At 44.5% G+C, this 20975-nt stretch overlaps 1 protein-coding gene across 1 annotated transcript in view; it reads right to left on the bottom strand.

The window, feature by feature from the left end:
* LOC130282824 (oocyte zinc finger protein XlCOF22-like) overlaps nt 1-20975 on the bottom strand; it is a 27586-nt gene continuing 6611 nt past the window's right edge. Inside the window, exons 2-8 of the mRNA XM_056531632.1 lie at nt 16597-16663; nt 10530-10640; nt 10238-10405; nt 8399-8510; nt 7917-7993; nt 2013-2130; nt 1-1706 (exon numbers count right to left, since the gene is read on the bottom strand). Of these exons, the coding sequence (XP_056387607.1) occupies nt 748-1706; nt 2013-2130; nt 7917-7993; nt 8399-8510; nt 10238-10405; nt 10530-10601 (1506 nt within the window). The 5' untranslated portion in view covers nt 10602-10640; nt 16597-16663 and the 3' untranslated portion in view covers nt 1-747. The remainder of the gene's footprint in view (nt 1707-2012; nt 2131-7916; nt 7994-8398; nt 8511-10237; nt 10406-10529; nt 10641-16596; nt 16664-20975) is intronic.

Below are 20975 nucleotides of genomic sequence, written 5' to 3' on the forward strand. Positions count from 1 at the left end.
TCTTCCTCACTGTATTATAAACCCCTCTAAAAGGGATGTATTAGACCTGCGGTCAGGCCAGGCATAGTAAAGGTGCTAAAATGTGGCCTTGTCAGGCATGTGTGAACCAGGCCTAGGACAGGTGCCATAAAGTTAGTCAATGTTAACAATCTGATTCTTAAAGGCCGCTTTTGCATCTGGCTCTACTGCAAAGCCTAGCTTATCATAGTAATCTTTCCAGCCGACCATTACCAGTTGCCCATAGTAACCAAACAGATTGCTTCTGTAATTCTTAAAGCAGCAATCTGATTGGTTGCTATTGGCAATTCAGCAACTTTCCCTCTGGACAGTTTTTGATAAATTTCCCCCATTGAGGGAGATTTATCAAAACCTGTGTAGAGGGAAAGTTGCCCATAGCAACCAATCAGATTAAATTTTTTTATTTTAAAAAGGCCTCTGAAAAGTAAAAGAAGCAATCTGATTGATTGTTATGGGCAACTGCACCATTTTCCTTTGAACAGGCTTTAAAAAAATCTCCCCCATTTTCACTTTCCTCAGTATGTAAGTGTGTGTGTGTGTGTTTGTTAAGGGAATAAGGTTTTTTTTCTTAATGCTAAGACATAAAAGACATCTGGAAGTAATTATAATTTTTTTTACTTTATCATAAGACTTAGGAATATTTTCCATCACATTCAAATTAATATTAACTGATACATGACTACAATTTAGGAATAAAAAATGATGACCTAAAACAAGATCCTAGTAAGGTCACAGACTAAGTGCTTTTGGTTCAGATCCTGGAGTCTCTGCCATGTGAGATTTCTCATGTTTGGTAAGATTTGCTTTGTGCATAAAACATTTACCACACTGTAAGCAGGAGAGTGGCCTCTGCTTTGAGTGTGTCACCTGATGCCTCATAAGAACGGCTTTATTGGTAAAAGATTTCCCACAGTAGGAGCAAAAGAACAGCCTTTCCCCTGTGTGGACCTTCTGATGCTCCATGAGATTACCTTTCTGTGTAAAGCACTTTCCACACTCAGAACATGGAAAGGGTTTTTCACCGGTGTGAACAATCTTATGCTTAACAAGAACAGATTTATGTCCAAAACATTTCCCACACTCTGAACATGAGAATGGCTTCTCTCCAGTGTGACTTTTCTGGTGCCTCACAAGAATAGTCTTGTTGGTGAAACTCTTTGGACAAATGGGACACGAAAACAGCCTTTCTCCTGTGTGGATCCTCTGATGGTCTAAAAGGTTTGCTTTCCTTACAAAACACTTTCCACAATCTGAACAGGAATATGGCTTTTCACAAGTGTGAGTTTTCTTATGTTCAACAAGGGTTGATTTACGGGCAAAAGATTTGCTACAAACTATACACGAAAATGGCTTCTCCCCGATGTGAATTATCTGATGCCTCACAAGAGAGGACTTCTTTGTAAATCCTTTTCCACATTCGGGGCAAGAAAATAGCTTTTCTTCTTCAGGATGGTCCTGCTGCAGAGTAAGTGTAATGGAATATTTGTCTCTTAGTGTAATATAGTTTTGTTCAGAAACATGTGTGGTATTCGGAAAACTATTTCCACATCCAGGTGGTATAAGGTGGTTATTTCGGAGGCTTTTAGTTTTGCAAGGAGAACCTTGGAAGATATTATATTCTGTTTCATGCACAGAAGGTAACATATCACATTCTTCATCAGTGTAGCTTCTGCAGTTCAGTCCATCGGCTGGAAGGAAAAAGTGAAAATGTTGGTATTTGCACATGACTAGAAAATGTAGTTTGAAGGGGTACTCTGCTCCTAGACATCTTATCCTCTATCCAAAGGATAGGGGATAAGATGTCTGATCACGGGGGTCCGGCCGCTGTGTTCAAAACATTGCTGTGCTAGCCTTCGGGCGGCCATGGTCGTCACCCCCCCTTCATTAATGACTCCAAGCATGTGGATTACTAGGGTGCCAGGCTGGAAATCGCGGGGGTCCTGCATCAGAACCCTGTCTAGGGGAAGAGTACCCCTTTAAAGATGAATACTTACCTATGCTGACATCTGTATGAATTTCCTCCTCTTTACATAGTTGGCCAATCTTTTGATAATTGTCGTTTTTAATTCCATTTCGGCAAACTGTACCATTTGCATCATACAGGTTTCCATCCTGAACAGATAAACACTTAAATAAACTCTAGGTAGTAGTCATTGTAATAGCATCAAAATACTCATCTTGTGTTCAAAGACACAAAGTTCTTAGCCTAACTCTTAGGGACCTACGCAACAAATACTGTTGTTTTCGCTATTGAAAAGAGTCAGTTTTCTTGAAAGCTTATTTCTGTAGCCCAAACAAATGTATTACACTAGTTTATCAAAAATGTAACACAAATTATATAAACAACAGAAATAAATGACCCTTCCACCATATACTGCTATGAAGAACCTCTCTAAATCAGGGAAACAAGCTGTGTAACTAGTTTCTAGCTCTTCTGTTTATTAAAGTGTACCTGTCATTAACCCCTTAAGGACCCAGCCATTTTACACCTTAGGACCCGGCCATTTTTTGAACATCTGACCATTGTCACTTTAAACATTAATAACTCTGGAATGCTTTTAGTTATCATTCTGATTCCGAGATTGTTTTTTCGTGACATATTCTACTTTAACATAGTGGTAACATTGTGTGGTAACTTGCATCCTTTCTTAGTGAAAAATCCCCAAATTTGATGAAAAATTTGAAAATTTTGCATTTTTCTAACTTTGAAGTTCTCTGCTTGTAAGGAAAATGGATATTCCAAATAAAAATTATTCACATATACAATATGTCTACTTTATGTTTGCATCATAAAATTGACATGTTTTTACTTTTGGAAGACACCAGAGGGCTTCAAAGTTTAGCAGCAATTTTCCAATTTTTCACAAAATTTTCAAACTCACTATTTTTCAGGGACCAGTTCAGGTTTGAAGTGGATGTGAAGGGTCTTCATCTTAGAAATACCCCACAAATGACCCCATTATAAAAACTGCACCCCTCAAAGTATTCAAAATGACATTCAGTCAGCGTTTTAACCCTTTAGGTGTTTCATAGGAATAGCAGCAAAGTGAAGGAGAAAATTCACAATCTTCATTTTTTACACTCACATGTTCTTGTAGATCCAATTTTTGAATTTTTACAAGGGATTAAAGGAGAACATTTTTACTTGTATTTGTAGCCCAATTTCTCTCGAGTAAGCACATACCTCATATGTCTATGTAAATTGTTCGGCGGGCGCAGTAGAAGGCTCAGAAGCGAAGGAGCGACAAGGGGATTTTGGAGAGTACGTTTTTCTGAAATGGTTTTTGGGGGGCATGTCACATTTAGGAAGCCCCCATGGTGCCAGAACAGCAAAAAAAAAAAAAAAACACATGGCATACCATTTTGGAAACTAGACCCCTTGAGGAATATAACAAGGAATAAAGTGAGCCTTAATACCCCACAGGTGTTTCACGACTTTTGCATATGTAAAAAAAAAATAAAAAATGTCACTAAAATGTGTGTTTCCCCCCAAATTTCAAATTTTTGCAAGTGTTAATAGCAGAAAAGACCCACCAAAATTCCAAAATTTGTAATCCCATCTCTTCTGAGTATGTAGTTACCCCATAAGTTGACCTGAAGTGCTCTATGGGTGATCTACAATGCTCAGAAGAGAAGGAGTCATATTTGGCTTTTTGAGAGCAAATTTTGCTCGGGGGGCATGTCGCATTTAGGAAGCCCCTATGGTGCCAGAACAGCAAAATAACCCCCACATGGCATACCATTTTGGAAACTAGACTCCTTGAGGAACATAACAAGGGGTACAGTGAGCATTTACCCCCCACTGGTGTCTGTCAGATCTTTGGAACAGTGGGCTGTACGAAATTTTTAATTTGCACAGCCCACTGTTCCAAAGATCTGTCAGACACCTGTGGGGTGTAAATTCTCACTGCACCCCTCATTACATTCCATGAGGGGTGTAGTTTCCGAAATGGGGTCACATGTGTTCTTTTTTTTTTGCGTTTGTCAAAACCGCTGTAACAATCAGCCACCCCTGTGCAAATCACCTCAAATGTACATGGTGCACTCTCCCTTCTGGGCCTTGTTGTGCGCCCCCAGAGCACTTTGCGCCCACATATGGGGTATCTCCGTAGTCGGGAGAAATTGCATTACAAATTTTGGGGGGCTTTTTTCCCTTTTACCTCTTGTCAAAATGAAAAGTATAGGGCAACACCAGTATGTTAGTGTAAAAAAAGTATTTTTTTACACTAACATGCTGGTGTAGACCCCAACTTCACCTTTTCATAAGGGGTGAAAGGAGAAAAAGCCCCCCAAAATTTGTAGTGTAATTTCTCCCGAGTACGGCAATACCCCATATGTGGCCCTAAACTGTTGCCTTGAAATACGACAGGGCTCCGAAGTGAGAGCGCCATGTGCATTTGAGGCCTGAATTAGGGATTTGCATAGGGGTGGACATAGGGGTATTCTACGCCAGTGATTCCCAAACAGGGTGCCTTCAGCTGTTGCAAAACTCCCAGCATGCTTGGACAGTCAACGGCTGTCCGGCAATACTGGGAGTTGTTGTTTTTCAACAGCTGGAGGCTCCATTTTGGAAACAGTGGCGTACCAGACGTTTTTTATTTTTATTGGGGAGGGGCGGGGGGCTGTGTAGGGGTATGTGTATATGTATTGTTTTTTACTTTTTATTTTATTTTGTGTTAGTGTAGTGTAGTGTTTTTAGGGTACAGTCACACGGGCGGGGGATTACAGCGAGTTTCCCGCTGTGAGTTTGAGCTGCTGTGCAAAATTTGCTGCATCGTAAACTTGCAGCCTGATACTCACTGTATGCCCCCTGTACATTCACAGGGGGGGGGGGGGGGGGACCTTCAGCTGTTGCAAAACTACAACTCCCAGCATGCACGGTCTATCAGTGCATGCTGGTAGTTATAGTTTTGCAACATCTGAAGGCACACGGGTTGGGAAACACTGAGTTAGGAAACCTACAATGTTTCCCAACCAGTGTGCCTCCAGTTGTTGAAAAACCACAACTCCCAGCATGCCCAGACAGCCGAAGGGCATATTGGGAGTAGTAGTTATGCAACAGCTGGAGAACAGGTTGGGGACCACTGTGTAGTGGTGTCCAAGCTGTAGCCCTCCAGATGTTGCAAAACTACAACTCCCAGTATGCCAAAACTGTCCAGGCATGCTGGGAGTTGTAGTACTGCAACATCTGAAGGGCCAGATGTTACAGAACTACAACTCCCAGCATGCCTGGACAGTAAGGGCATGCTGAGGATGTGTAGTTTTGCAACATCTGGAAGGGCACAGTGGTCTCCAAACTGTGGACCTCCAGATGTTGCAAAACTGCAACTCCCAGCATGCCCAGACGCCAAGGGCTGTCTGGGCATGCTGGGAGTTGTAGTGTTAGGGGACCAGATGGAGCAGTCCAGATCGCTTTACGGTGGTCTGGACTGCTGCAAAGGTCCCGCAACGCCGCCGAAGATCCACTCACCTGTCGCTGTCGGGATCCGGGTCTTCAGGGACGAGGTAAGTACCGGGGCCGGGCCCCAGCACTCCCTCGTCCCCCACCACGTTCTCCGGTCTTCCTCCTGTTCTCTCCGGACTTCCAGGGGCCGGGCAGGGCGGGAGGAAGTAACCGCCCCCCCCTGCGATTGGTCGGTTAGCTAACCGAGGAATCGCAGGGGATAGGAGGAGGTGGCAGACTTGCCACCTCGCTCCTATACTTCAGCATGGTCCTGGATGTCTGTGATAACCGGGATCATGCAAAATTACCAGGCGGTCGGGTCCCAGAGACCCGATCAGCCCGGTATCGCCGCAGATCGCAGGGGCGATTTCCCTCATGATTTGCGAAGATCGCCGACATGGGGGCCTACATGGCCCCCTCGGCGTTTTCCCTGGATGCCGGCTGAAGCATGCATCCGCTTCCGATCTCTGCCCGGCGCGCGGCAGGGACCGGAAACCGCCAGGATGCCCAGGGTGCCAGAACGTCCCCTGACTTCCTGGGTCCTTAAGGGGTTAAAGGGGTACTCCACCCCTAGACTTTTGATCACAGGGATCCCACCACTGGGAACCCCCGCAATCTCTCCTGCAGCACCCTGTGTAATCTGCTGCATGGAGCGAATCCGTGTCTGATGACGGGCGATACAGGGGCCGAAGGATCGTGACGTCATTCCCCACTCCCTCAATGCAAGTCTATGGGAGGGTCCATGGCGGCTGCTCCCATAGAACTGTATTGAGGGGACGTGATGTCACGATACTCCGGCCCCTGTATCGCCCGTCATCAGGCACGGAGCAACGTTAGCTCCATGCAGCAGATGACATGGAGTGCTGCAGGAGAGATCGCGGGGGTTCCCAGTGGCGGGATAGGGGATAAGATGTCTAGGGGCGGAGTACCCCTTTAACAAAAACTGCTTGTCCTCCGTGAAGAAAGCCCTGCTTGTCCTCGAAGCCCTGCTTGTCCCTCCGGTACAGAGTCCTGCTTGTCGTCAGTGTACAGAGCCCTGCTTGTCCTCAGTGTATAGAGCCCTGCTTGTCCTCACTGCAAAAAGCCCTGCCTGTCCTCAGTGCACACAGCCCTGCTTGTCCTCAGTGCACAGAGCCCTGCTTGTCCTCAGTGCACAGAGCCCTGCCTGTCCTCAGTGCACAGAGCCCTGCCTGCCCTCAGTGCACAGAGCCCTGCCTGTCCTCAGTGCACAGAGCCCTGCCTGTCCTCAGTGCACAGAGCCCTGCCTGTCCTCAGTGCACAGAGCCCTGCCTGTCCTCAGTGCACAGAGCCCTGCCTGTCCTCAGTGCACAGAGCCCTGCCTGTCCTCAGTGCACAGAGCCCTGCCTGTCCTCAGTGCACAGAGCCCTGCCTGTCCTCAGTGCACAGAGCCCTGCCTGTCCTCAGTGCACAGAGCCCTGCCTGTCCTCAGTGCACAGAGCCCTGCCTGTCCTCAGTGTACAGAGCCCTGCCTGTCCTCAGTGTACAGAGCCCTGCCTGTCCTCAGTGTACAGAGCCCTGCTTGTCCTCAGTGTACAGAGCCCTGCTTCTCTTCATTACACAGAGCCCTGCTTCTCTTCATTACACAGAGCCCTGCTTGTCCTCAGTGCACAGAGCCCTGCTTGTCCTCATTACACAGAGCCCTGCTTGTCCTCAGTGCACAGAGCCCTGCTTGTCCTCAGTGCACAGAGCCCCGCTTGTCCTCAGTGCACAGAGCCCCGCTTGTCCTCAGTGTACAGAGCCCCGCTTGTCCTCAGTGTACAGAGCCCCGCTTGTCCTCAGTGTACAGAGCCCCGCTTGTCCTCAGTGTACAGAGCCCCGCTTGTCCTCACTGCACAGAGCCCTGCTTGTCCTCAGTGTAAAGAGCCCTGCTTGTCCTCAGTGTACAGAGCCCTGCTTGTCCTCAGTGTACAGAGCCCTGCTTGTCCTCAGTGTACAGAGCCCTGCATGTCCTCAGTGTACAGAGCCCTGCTTGTCCTCAGTGTACAGTGCCCTGCTTGTCCTCAGTGTACAGAGCCCTGCTTGTCCTCAGTGTACAGAGCCCTGCTTGTCCTCAGTGTACAGAACCCTGCTTGTCCACCCTCACTTCCTGTATTTGGACTCATCACAGAGACACACAGGCAGTAGCTGCAGGTACAAAAATATACACATTTATCAAGGTATATTGCAAATATACAGATAATGGAATTATCTACATTATATAAAAAGTTTTTGTTAAAGATAGGTACACTTCAAACTAGTACTAGTACTCTGATGCTTTCTGCTATATTATATTTCCATTTTGTTACATCAAATACTGGACCACTGGGTAATTTCCTGATCATCTCAAACTAGGACTACATTTTTCATATACTGGAATATTAGCAAAACTGATAGGAACAAGCCACACAAATAAAATTGTAGCCCTGCTTAATTTAACCTGTTACGTTTCATCTACCTTTTCATCCTGTAGGACAGTATGTTGCTCTGGAGGATCTTGCGCATGAAGAGGATTGGAAGATCTAAAATATTCATCTGCAGAAAGCACATGTTGTTACTGAATATTTTACATACATCTGTGTGGATACAGAAATTATACAGGTGACCTCTAAAGGTCCTCTTCCAAATCCAACCATACTGCCTTTCAAATCCTAGTTACTTACATAGTTGATAAGGTTGGGAAAAAAAAAGACACCGGTCTTTTTTTTTTACATTTTTTTTTTTTTTTTTTTGGGGGGGGGGGGGGGGTTGTCGTCGATTTTTTGGTAAAATGGGTGATTTCATTACAAAGTACAAGTGTTAGCACAAAAAACAAGCATTTAAAAGGAGAAAAATGTAAAATGTTATGGCTATTAGAAGGGGAGAAGGTAAATGAAAACGCCAAAAAAATATTTAAAAAATCACTGCATCCCTAAGGAGATAATGAAATAAATCATTCACCTGTTATAATAGTGACTGGAGTTTCCTCCTCCTCCTCACACTTATGACTATCACTTCCAAACAATTCTTCTTTCTCAGTAACTTCAACCTTAATATCAATCAAGTCTTCACCCTAATCAGCATGCAACCAAAAACAGTAAGATTAATTAAGTTCTGATATATAGATGAAGAAAAGCACAAAGATGACCTGAACGTAAAAGAATAAAGATGCAGATTATGTTGAGACATATTGAGTAAAGCAATATGATTAAAGGAGATATCCTGTGCTGAAAAACTTTTCCCCATCCTGTATATAGGATAAGTTTCAGATCATGGGGGGGGTCCGACCGCTGGGGCCCCCCGAAATCTCCTGTACGGGGCCCAGCAGCTCGCGGGAAGGGGGCATGTTGACCACTGCACGAAGCGGCGGCTGACACGCCCCCTCAATACAACTCTATGGCAGAGCTGGAGCGCTGCCTTCAGCAATCTCCGGCTCTGCCATAGCGGCAGGTGGTTGTCACATGCTTTTCCATAGGATGCCATGATGCGGACGGGAGAAAGGGAGAACAGGGCAGCGGAGCGGCAACACCTGAGGACAGCTGCAGGTGAGCGCTGTCTTCAAGGGGAGGTCCCTGTTCACAAGGGGGGGGGGGCCCTGTCTACAAGGGAAGGCCTGCTGTTTACAAGGGGGACAAGACGGAGCACTGTCTTCAAGGGGGGGGCCTGCTGTCTTCAAGGGGGCGCCTGCTGTCCTCACAGGGGGGGCTGCTGTCTACAAGGGGACAAGAGGGGGTGCTTTCTACAAGGGTGGGCACTGTCTAGAAGGGAGACATGGGGGGTGCTGTCTACAAGAGGGACAGTGGGGGGCGTTGTCTACAAGGGGGGGGGGTCCCTGTCTACACAGGAAGGCCTGCTGTCTACAAGGGGGTGCCTGTCCACAAGAGGGGGTGCCTGTCCACAAGAGGGGGGGCCTGTCTACAAGGGGGGGGGGGGGGCCTGTCTACAAGGGAAGGCCTGCTGTCTACAAGGGGGACAAGAGGGAGCGCTGTCTTCAAGGGGGGTGCTGTCTACAAGGGAGGGCGCTGTCTAGAAGGGAGACAATGGGGGGGGGGTGCTGTCTACAAGGGGGGCCTGCTGTCCAAAGGTAAGAAAAAGGGGGGGGGGGGATAACTGTTAAAAATAAATGAGCATTTCTAAATGTATTAAAAATAAATAATCTGAAGCACCCCTAACCCCCCCCCCCCCACCACACACAGCACCTACCCAACACAGCACCCCATCCCCCACACACCCACATAAACACAGCAGACCCCCACACAGCACCCATAGCACCCGCAACACGGCACCCCTCAAACACACCCACACACAGCACCCCACAGACAAACACACAGCACCCCTCAAACACACACACACACATCACCCCCACACACAGCACCCCTCAAACACACAGCACCCCCACACACAGCACCTTTAGACACACAGCACCCCTCAAACACACACATCACCCCCACAGTTGTTTTTTCTAAACTTAAACCTCAGTATTCTGATTTATTGCTGTGCTGGCACTTTGAGGGAAGAAAAGTTGGCGTGCATTACGGTTTGGGCACTTGGGCTCAAAAAGGTTCGCCATCACTGCTCTAGGACATAAAAGTCAAATGATAGTTGCTATACAGATCAGGGGGGCCTACAAGAAACAGAGCTTTGTAAGCCTCTGGATATCAAGAAAACCTCAACCTGATGCTGAAGATCGTGTAACCCAGTCTGGAGCATTCAGTAGCTATGGGCCTTTCTGAAGAAACGGTGACACCTTGCAGTTACTGTAGACACATTATCCCTTTATAATGTCCCAGCAGTACTTACCTCTCCAGTCAGAAGATGGATGATCTGGTTAGTGATTTCTAGGATCTCTTGCTCATTGTTTTTATCCTGGTTTGGGACACTCTGTGTCCTGTTCCATCCCAATAACATAAAAGCATTACTGCTGGGAAACAGTCGCTCACCAGATCTCTTGTTTACAACACAATATTCCTGTGTATTGAGGGGAAAAAAGAAAAGCTGAAATAGTCCTGGATATGCCAAAGTCTTCACTAGTATTAGGACATCTAATCACTTCAGCCAACTCCCAATGTATAACTAGACAGGAATCCCTTACCTCTTCAGTCAACAAGTAGATTATATCCACAGTAAGATTTAATATTTTGTCAATCATGTGACTCTTGTCCATCCTAAGGACCTTGATGATAGTGATCCTGGAGGAGGAAACCTGTTGGTAGAAATGAGAGGGCCTTTAAGAGCTGAACCCTGAACATTAAACAATTCAATGACATGTATAGAACTGGATTTTTATAGTCATTTAAATATTACATTTCTGCAGACGTGTAAACGTAGCTGTGTCCACACATAGTGGATTTTTATCACGTGCAAATTATGCTTCATTGAAAGTGTTGGAATATGAAGTAAAAATTCACAATAGAAATGTTAAAACCGATACCACTATAGGCTAATTTCCATGCAGAACATGAATGATATGTGTAAAACCTCATCCACTTGCCTTTTACCTCCATAAATCCACAGGTAAAATCTGCAGCATTTCTAGTACACATAGATTTACCCTTTTAGCTGGTTTCAGTCCTATTTTGATCCTCAGGACAGGCCATCAATATCTGACTGTGGGGAGAAAACACTTGTTACCCGCACCGATCAGATGTTCGCCAAAACAAACATCTGATCGGTGAGGATAGGCCATTAGTAAATTGTTACCAGAAAAACCCTTTAGGGTAGGGTCACACGTAAAGCAAGCGGAACCCATTGACTTCAAAGGGTAGCTACATAATCCACAAGTGGAATTTTAGCTGCGGGTAACCTGCTGCAGATGTGCTGTGTGTGACCCTACCCTTAAGGGAAGTCTATTGCCAGTTATGAACCTTTAAAATTGCTGACAATGTTACATGGAGGACAGAGAGCAAACATACCTCTCTTAAAGGAGTACTCCGGGATGTAAAAATTTTGTTTCAGACTGCCAGCAGTAAAAAAAAAAAAAAATAAACGCCGGTGGTCAGTGACTCACGCTTAGCCAATCACTGGCCACAGCGAAGGCCCGCCGTGACCGGCAATAAGCTGAGCGGCAGTGTGACGTTTTCAGCCCTGGCATTGGTCTTCTTCCTGGTGCTGGGGCCAAAAACGCTGGCCGAGGCGGGACTTCATTGTGGCCGGTGATTGGCTAAGTGCAGTATGACTCGCCGACCACTGGCAACCAGGAAGAAGATCAGGAAGGAGGCCGGAGCGGGTTACCAGAGGCATTGGGGAGTGGCGGCAGGTATATATCCTTTTTTTAAACTTCCGTCAGTCTGAAATTTGACATCCCGGAGCACCAAAATTTGACATCCCGGAGTACTCCTTTAATGGTCACGCAGGTTATCAGACTAAAAAAAATGTTTTGTTTTATAGGGGTTACTCAGATATCATAAAAAATAACAATGCTGCAGAAGCAAATAGCATTGCTTACCTGTCTGCCCCACTTTTGAAACCGCCAAGAATCAATTTGTTTTGTGTGACTGTGGGTCTCATACTATATCAGATAATTACTGTACTTACTCTACCTGGTTGCTCAGTACTACAATTCCCAGAATGCAATGGTTTCCCTCAGCTCCTCATCACAGTACTCCCATCCTGCTCACTTCCCCCCCACAGCACTTCCGCCATTTCCCCACCCAGAGCTGTTACAGAACATTGTTCAAAACAGCAGAACATTGCACCTGCTGTATTCATTCCCTGTCTGCTCTTATGCCTGTGGCATTGTTCAGCACAAGGCAGCATGGTATTAACACATCACATTCTTCACTAAATAAAGATATATATATATATATATATATATATATATATATATATATATATATATATATATATGTACATTACAGGGAGCTGGTGATGTAGGGTGTAGGGGCTGGTCAGAGGTGATAACATCCTTGGAGAAACCTGGATGCTGTTGAGACAACACTGAAAATGAAAGGAGAACATAACTTCCTGTCAGTGGTGAATCAAGCATAAACACGTTAAAGCCATAACAATTTGTTATAACACTATGGGAAAGATTTATCAAAACCTGTGTAGAGAAAAAGTGGTTCAGGTGCCCATAGCAACCAGATAGCTTTTTTATGTTTTATTTTTCAGATGCCTTTTTAAAAATGAAAGCAATCTTGCTGGAAGTTATTTTCTTTTTGAATTTCTTTTCTGTCTGACCACAGTGCTCTCTGCTGACACCTCTGTCCATTTTAGGAACTATCCAGATTAGGAGCAAATTCCCATAGCAAACCTCTCCTGATTTGAAAAGTTCCTGAAATGGACAGAGGTATCAGCAGAGAGCACTGTGGTCCGACTGAAAGGAAATTCAAAAAGAAAAGAACTTCCTCTGTACTATACAGCAGCTGATAAGTAATGGAAGGATTAAGATTTCTGGCACCAGTTGATTTAAAGAAAAATGTTTTTCAGTGGAGTACCCCTTTAAGGCTGGGTTAACACATTGTATTTCAGGTCAGTATTTTTTAGTCAAAACCAGGAGTGGAACCAACTCAGAATAAGCTTGAAAAATATTTCCATTATAGTTTTTCTCTGTGTTGGTGCCACTCCTGATTTTAGCTAAAAATATTGACCAAAATATGAAGAGTGACCTATGGCTAAAGCCACAAATTAGCAGAGCTGGACAAGCATGTGCAACCATCACTCCATTATTACTCTATGGCAGTGTTTGGCTGTCCAGGCATGCTGGGAATTGTAGTTTTGCAACAGCTAGCGGCACACTAGTTGAAAGACAGTGCTCCATGGGCTTTTCAAAGGTTGCTAAATGCAGTGCCCTTAGAAAACAAATGGGGCAGTGGCCACATATGCGTGGCCCATTCCATCAGGGCTCCAATGTTACACCGTTCCGGGGATCGGCAGGGGACCCGCAACTTATCTCCTATCCTATGTGTAGTATATGAGTTGATGAAATAATAATACCCTTTAACCCCTTAAGGACCCAGGGCATACAGGTACACCCTGACGCCCTGGTACTTAAGGACCCAGCACGTACCTGTACGCCCGTGGAAATTCGTATCCCCGCCACTCGCCGGGCGGGGAACCGGGATGCCTGCTGAAATCGTTCAGCAGGCACCTTGTGCAAACCCCTAGGGGGTAGGCTTGGGACGGCGGGTGGTCCTGAGATCCCCCATGTCATCAATTCAGATGGGCAATTTGCGGAAATTACGGGCTGACCCGATAGCTCCGATCATCCCTATTTTTCGGGCAGTCAGAGACAGACCCGATCATCCTAAATAATTGGAGCGAGGTGGCAGGGGTGCCACCTCCTCCTTTCCCCTCTGATTGGCTGGTCAGGACTGACCGGCGAATCGCAGGGCAGGTGCGGGGGGTGAAAGCTAATTTCCCCCATTCTGCCCGCCCCTAGAAGTCCGGGCAGAGAGGGGAAAGGTGGCGGCAATGGCTGCCGAGGCAGAAGGGACCGGCGGCAGATACCTGGAGGACACGCAGGGACCGGCGGCAGAAAGGACTGCAGGCAAGTGGATGCAGCTGCGGCAACATCAGAGGCAGCAGTGAAAATCACTGCTGCTTCTAGGAGTTTCAAAACTACAACTCCCACCATGCCCAGACAGCCTTTGGCTGTAAGGGCATGCTGTGAGTTGTAGTTTTGCAACATCTGGAGGGCCACAATTTGGACACCACTGTGCAGTGGTCTCCAATCTGTGCTCTTCCAGATGTTGCAAAACTACAACTCTCAGCATGCCCAGACAGTCCAGACATGCTGGGAGTTGTGGTTCTGTAACATATGGCCCTTTAGATGTTGCAGAACTACAGCTCCCAGCATGCCTGGACATTCTGGGCATGCTTGGAGTTGAAGTTATGCAACATCGGGAGGGCTACAGTTTGGACACCACTACACAGTGGTCTCCAAACTGTTCTCCTCCAGTTGTTGCATAACTACAACTCCCAACATGCCTTTCTGCTGTCTGGGCATGCTGGGAGTTGTAGTTTTCCAACAACTGGAGGAACACTGGTTGGGAAACATTGTCTGTTTCCTAACTCAGTGTTTCCCAACCTGTGTGCCTCCAGCTGTTGCAAAACTATAACTCCCAGCATGCACTGACAGACCATGCATGCTGGGAGTTATAGTTTTGCAACAGCTGGTGGCACACAGGTTGGGAAAAACTGAGTTAAGTAACAAACTCTCAGTGTTTTGCAACCAGTGTGCCTCCAGCTGTTGCATAACTACAACCCCCAGCATGCACGGACAGCCAAAGTACATGCTGGATGTTGTAGTAGTATGCCTCCAGCTGTTGCGTAACTACAAGTCCCAGCATGCCCTTCGGCTGTCACTGCATGCTGAGAGTTGACGTTTTTGCAACAGCTGGAGGCACACTGTTGATAAACACTAAGAGTTTGCTACCTAACTCACTGTTTCGCAACCAGTGTGCCTCCAGCTGTTGCAAACTACAACTCCCAGCATGCACTGACAGACCGTACATGCTGGGAGTTGTAGTTTTGCAACAGCTAAAGGCACACTGGTTGCGTAACACTGAATTAAGTAACAAACTCTCAGAGTTTTGCAAGCTGTGTGCCTCCAGCTGTTGCATAACTACAACCCCAAATATGCACCCCCCCCCCCCCCCACATGTTAATAAATGTACAGGCTACATTCACACGGACAGGGGTTTACAGCGAGTTACTCGCTGCAAGTTTGAGATGCAGCAAATTTTCCGCTGCAGCTCAAACTCCCAGCACAGGAAACTCGCTGTAAACCCCCGCCCATGTGAATGTATCCTAAAAACACTACACCACACAACACGTACACAAAATAAAGGGTAAAACACTACATATACACATATCCCTACACAGTTTTTTACACAAGAGGTAAAAGGAAAAAAAAGACCCCCCAAAATTTGTAACACAATTTCTTTTGAGTATGGAAATACCCCATATGTGGACGTAAAATGCACTGCAGGCGCACAACAAGGCTCAGTAGTGAGAGTGCCATGTACATTTGAGGTGATTTGCACAGGGGTGGCTGATCGTTACAGCGGTTCTGACATAAACGCAAAAGAAAAACCACCCACATGTGACGCCATTTTGGGAACTACACCCCTCACATAACGTAACAAGGGGGGGGGGGTACAGTCAGTGAGCCTTAACACCCCACAGGTGTTTGAAGAATTATCATTAAACATTTCATTTGGACGTGAAAATGAAAAAGTTTTATTTTTTCACTAAAATGTTGGTGTTATCCCAAATTTTTCATTTTCACAAGGGGTAATAGGAAAAAAGCCCTCCAAAATTTGTAACACCAAATGTATGGAAATACCCCATGTGTGGACGTAAAGTGCTCTGCTGGCGCACTACAATGCTCAGAAGAGAAGGAGCACCATTGGCCATGTGTTTTTGTTTTTTGCTGTCCTGGCACCATAGAGGCTTCCTAAATGCGACATGCCCCCCAAAAACCATTTCAGCAACATTTGCTTTCCAAAAGCCAAATGTGACTCCTTCTCTTCTGAGCATTGTAGTGCGCCTGCAGAGCACTTGACGTCCACACATGGGGTATTTTCAATACTCAGAAGAGATGGGGTTACAAATTTGGGGGGGGGGGCCATTTTCTCCTATTACCCCTCGTAAAAATGTAAAATTTGGTTAAAAAAAATTGCATTTTAGTGAAAAAATATTAATTTACACATCCAGCTTTAATAACGAAAAGTCTTGAAACACTTGTTGGGCATTAAGGCTCACTGTACCCCTTGTTACGTTCCTTGAGGGGTGTAGTTTCCAAAATAGTATGCCACATGTTTTTCTTTTTTTTTTTTTTTGCTGTTCTGGCACCATAGGGGCTTCCTAAATGTGACATGCCCCCCAAAAACCATTCCAGAAAAACTCACTCTCCAAAATCCCACTGTCGCTCCTTCCCTTCTCAGCCCTCTAGTGCACCAACAGAGCACTTTACGTACACAAATGAGGTATTTCCTTACTTGAGAGAAATGGGGTTACAAATTTTAGGGTGATTTCTCTCCTTTTACCCCTTGTAAAAATTTTAAAAAATGGGTCAACAAGAACATGCAAGAGTAAAAAATGCAGATTTAGAATTTTCTCATTCACTTTGCTGCTATTCCTGTAAAACACCTAATGGGTTAACATCTAAACTGGTCTGACGAAGCCCACATGCGCGGGTGAAACAGCTGTCACACCTTAGACGTCTGCAGCGTCCTGCATCTACTCCCCACACGAGCTGCACGGGTCTTGTTTGTAACTTCACTGCAAATAAAAAGAAGCTTTTTTACGGGGTGAGTGCATCTTTTCTTCTACCCGGATAATAAAGTAGACATATTGTATATGTGAATCAATATATAATTTATTTGGTATGTCTATTTTCCTTACAAGCAGAGAGCTTCAAAATAAAAATGCTAAAGTTTCAAATTTTTCATCAAGAAATGGCGCAAGTATCGACAAAAATTTACCACTAACATAAAGTAGAACTATCTGGGAATCAGAATAAAAAGTAAAAGTATCCCAGAGTTATTAATGCTTAAAGTGACAGTGGTCAGATGTGCAAAAAATGCTCGGCTCCTTAACTCCTTAAGGACCAGGCCATTTTACACCTTAAGGACCAGAGCATTTTTTGAACATCTGACCACTGTCACTTTAAACATTAATAACTCTGGAATGCTTTTAGTTATCATTCTGATTCCGAGAAAGTTTTTTCGTGACATATTCTACTTTAACATAGTGGTAAATTTTTGTGGTAACGTGCATCCTTTCTTGGTGAAAAATCCCAACATTTGATGAAAAAACTGAAAATTTTGCATTTTTCTAACTTTGAAGCTCTCTGCTTGTAAGGAAAATGGATATTCAAAATAATTTTTTTTTAATTCACATATACAATATGTCTACTTTATATTTGCATCATAAAATTGATGTTTTTTTACTTTTGGAAGACACCAGAGGGCTTCAAAGTTCAGCAGCAATTTTCCAAATTTTTACAAAATTTTCAAACTCAATATTTTTCAGGGACCAGTTCAGTTTTGAAGTGGATTTGAAGGGTCTTCATATCAGAAATACCCCATAAATGACCCCATTATAAAAACTGCACCCAAAGTATACAAAATGACAGTAAGTGTGTTAACCCTTTAGGTGTTTCACAGGAATAGCAGCAAAGTGAAGGAGAAAATTCAAAATCTTCATTTTTTACACTCGCATGTTCTTGTAGATCAAATTTTTGAATTTTTGCAAGGGGTAAAAGGAGAAAATTTTTACTTGTATTTGTAGCCCAATTTCTCTTGAGTAAGCAAATACCACATATGTCTATGTAAAGTGTTCGGCGGGCGCAGTAGAGGGCTCAGAAGCAAAGGAGCGACAAGGGGATTTTGGAGAGAACATTTTTCTGAAATGGTTTTTGGGGGGGCATGTCACCTTTAGGAAGCCCCTAGGGCGCCAAAACAGCAACAAAAAAACAAACTCATGGCATACCATTTTGGAAACTAGACCCCTTGAGGAACGTAACAAGGAATTAAGTGAGCCTTAATAGCCCACAGGTGTTTCACGACTTTTGCAAATGTAAAAAAACAAAAAAAAATTTTACCTAAAATGCTTGTTTTGCCAAAAATGTTACATTTTTAAAAAGGGTAATAGCAGAAAATATCCCCCAAAATTTGAAGCCCAATTTCTCCCGATTCAGAAAACACCCCATATGGGGGTGAAAAGTGCTCTTCTGGCGCACTACAGGTCTCAGAAGAGAAGGAGTTACATTTGGCTTTTTTGAAGCAAATTTTGCTCTGGGGGCATGCCGCATTTAGGAAGCCCCTATGGTGCCAGGACAGCAAAAAAAACACATGGCATACCATTTTGGAAACTAGACACCTTGGGGAATGTAACAAGGGGTAAAGTGAACCTTAATACCCCACAGGGGTTTCACGATTTTGGCATATGTAAAAAAAAAAAAAATCTTACCTAAAATGCTTGGTTTCCTAAAAATTTTACATTTTTACAAAGGGTTAAAGCAGAAAATACCCCCCAAAATGTAAAGCCCAATTTCTCCCAATTCAGAAAACACCCCATATGGGGGTGAAAAGTGCTCTGCTGGCGCACTACAGGTTTTAGAAGAGAAGGAGTCACATTTGGCTTTTTTGAAGCAAATTTTGTTCTGGGGGCATGCCGCATTTAGGAAGTCCCTGTGGTGCCAGGACAGCAAAAAAAAAACACTTGGCATACCATTTTGGAAACTAGACACCTTGAGGAATGTAACAAGGGGTAAAGTGAACCTTAATACCCCACAGGGGTTTCACAACTTTGGCATATGTAAAAAAAAAAATATAATACATTTTTACCTAAAATGCTTGGTTTCCCAAAAATTTTACATTTTTACAAAGGGTTAAAGCAGAAAATACCCCCCAAAATTTTAATCCCAAGTTCTCCCGATTCAGAAAACACCCCACATGGGGGTGAAAAGTGCTCTGCTGGCGCACTACAGGTCTCAGAAGAGAAGGAGTCACATTTGGCTTTTTTTAAGCAAATTTTGCTCTGGGGGCATGCCGCATTTAGGAAGCCCCTATGGTGCCAGGACAGCAAAAAACACATGGCATACCATTTTGGAAACTAGACCCATTGGGGAACGTAACAAGGGGTAAAGTGAACCTTAATACCCCACAGGGGTTTCACGACTTTGGCATATGTAAAAAAAAAAATTTTACCTTAAATGCTTGGTTTCCCAAAAATCTGAAGCCCAATTTCTCCCGATTCAGAAAACATCCCATATGGGGGTAAAAAGTGCTCTGCTGGCGCACTACAGGTCTCAGAAGAGAAGGAGTCACATTTTGGCTGTTTGGAAGCAAATTTTCCTCTGGGGGCATGCCGCATTTAGGAAGCCCCTATGGTGCCAGGACAGCAAAGAAAAACCCACATGGCATACCATTTTGGAAACTAGACCCCTCGGGGAATGTAACAGTGTTACAGTGAGTACTTACACCTCACAGGTTTTTTGAACAGTGGGACGTAAAAGTGAAAAATTTGATTTTTTTGCACAATATTGATAGTGTTACCCCAAATGTTTCATTTTCACATTGGGTAATAGGGCAAAAGGCCCCCAAAATTTGTAGAATAATTTTGTCTGAGAAAAAAAAAAAATACCCCATATGTGGATGTAAATTGTTATTTGGACGCACTGCAATGCTCAGAATGGAAGGAGTGAAAATTTTGTTGAAATTGAAGTCGGGGGTCATGTGCATTTATAAAGCCCCCAACAGCAAAAAAAAAAAAAACACATTAGAAACTACACCCCTCAATGAACGTAACAAGGGGTACAGTGGAAAATAACACCTCACAGGTTTTTTGAAAAGTGGGCCATAAATTGAAAAAATTTATTTTTTTACACTAAAATGCTGGGGTTACCCAATTTTTAACATTTTCACATGGGGTAATATGAGGAATTGGGTTACAAATTTTGGAGGGCTTTTTCCTCTGACTATAAAAATACATCCACATATGGGGTAACGTGCTGGGCGGGCGCACAACAAGGCTCAGAAGTCATAGAGGTCACTTTGTATTTGAGGCCTATGGCATATCAGTAGCTGACGGTTACATACATTCTGTGGAAAATACAAAAATGAAATACCCACATGTGACACCATTACAGAAAGTACCCACCCTGAGGAATGGGCATAGGGGTAAAGAGGACATTTTGAACGCACAGGTGTTTCCTAAATTTATTTTCCAGGAATGGATGAAGGGTAGCTTTTTGAAAATTGCAATTTTCAACCTATGCTCTGCTTCATTTTTCTGGGAACAACTAACATGTGACTCCGAATTGTCGCCTGGAAATACGACAGAGCTCAGCGAGAACTCCGCATTTGAGGCGGATGTTTGTTACGGACCTAACAGTTACATACATTCTGAGGAAAATACAAGAAAGGAACACCCACATGTGAACCTATTACAAACAGTACACCCCCTAGGGAAGGTGTATAGGGTGAAGTGGAGATTTGGAACAGACGGGTGTTCCCTTCATTTATTTTCCAGGAATGGATGAAGTGTACTATGGGGGGGAAGAAAATTGCAATTTTAGTACTGATATGCCAATTATTTTCCCAGAATGATGACCCAGAGTACAGCCAAAAGTAAAAATGATGCCCGCCCCAAACCCTATACTCTGAATCATCATTCTGGGAAGGGGATGTGTGGGGCCGTCCCTATTCTGTTACCTCAAATGCGCAACCCGCTCAGGTGGGGATAAAGAGCGTTGCGCATTTGAGGCAACTGCAAACCTCCAATGCTGTTGAATCTGTGTCCCATGACCCATTTTTTATGGAGAAGAAAAAAAAAAATATTGGGGTGTTGGGAAAAAGTTTTTTTTTTTTGGGGGGGGGGGGGGGTGTTTTGGTTTAAAATTTGGAAGTCAATATACCCTGGACTGGTACATTGGAGCCGAATTCTGGGGAATGAAAATTAGGGCAAAGGATGGAAAATGTAGTACTCCATGGAAGTGTGATACTCCCTGAAGCAGCCTATGCAGAGGCCCGGATGATCGGGGCAAGTGTCACATTTGTACGTGGTGTATTTCCGTCTCCCCTTCTTG

This window comes from Hyla sarda, chromosome 7, assembly GCF_029499605.1.
Source record: "Hyla sarda isolate aHylSar1 chromosome 7, aHylSar1.hap1, whole genome shotgun sequence".
Lineage (NCBI taxonomy): Eukaryota > Metazoa > Chordata > Amphibia > Anura > Hylidae > Hyla > Hyla sarda.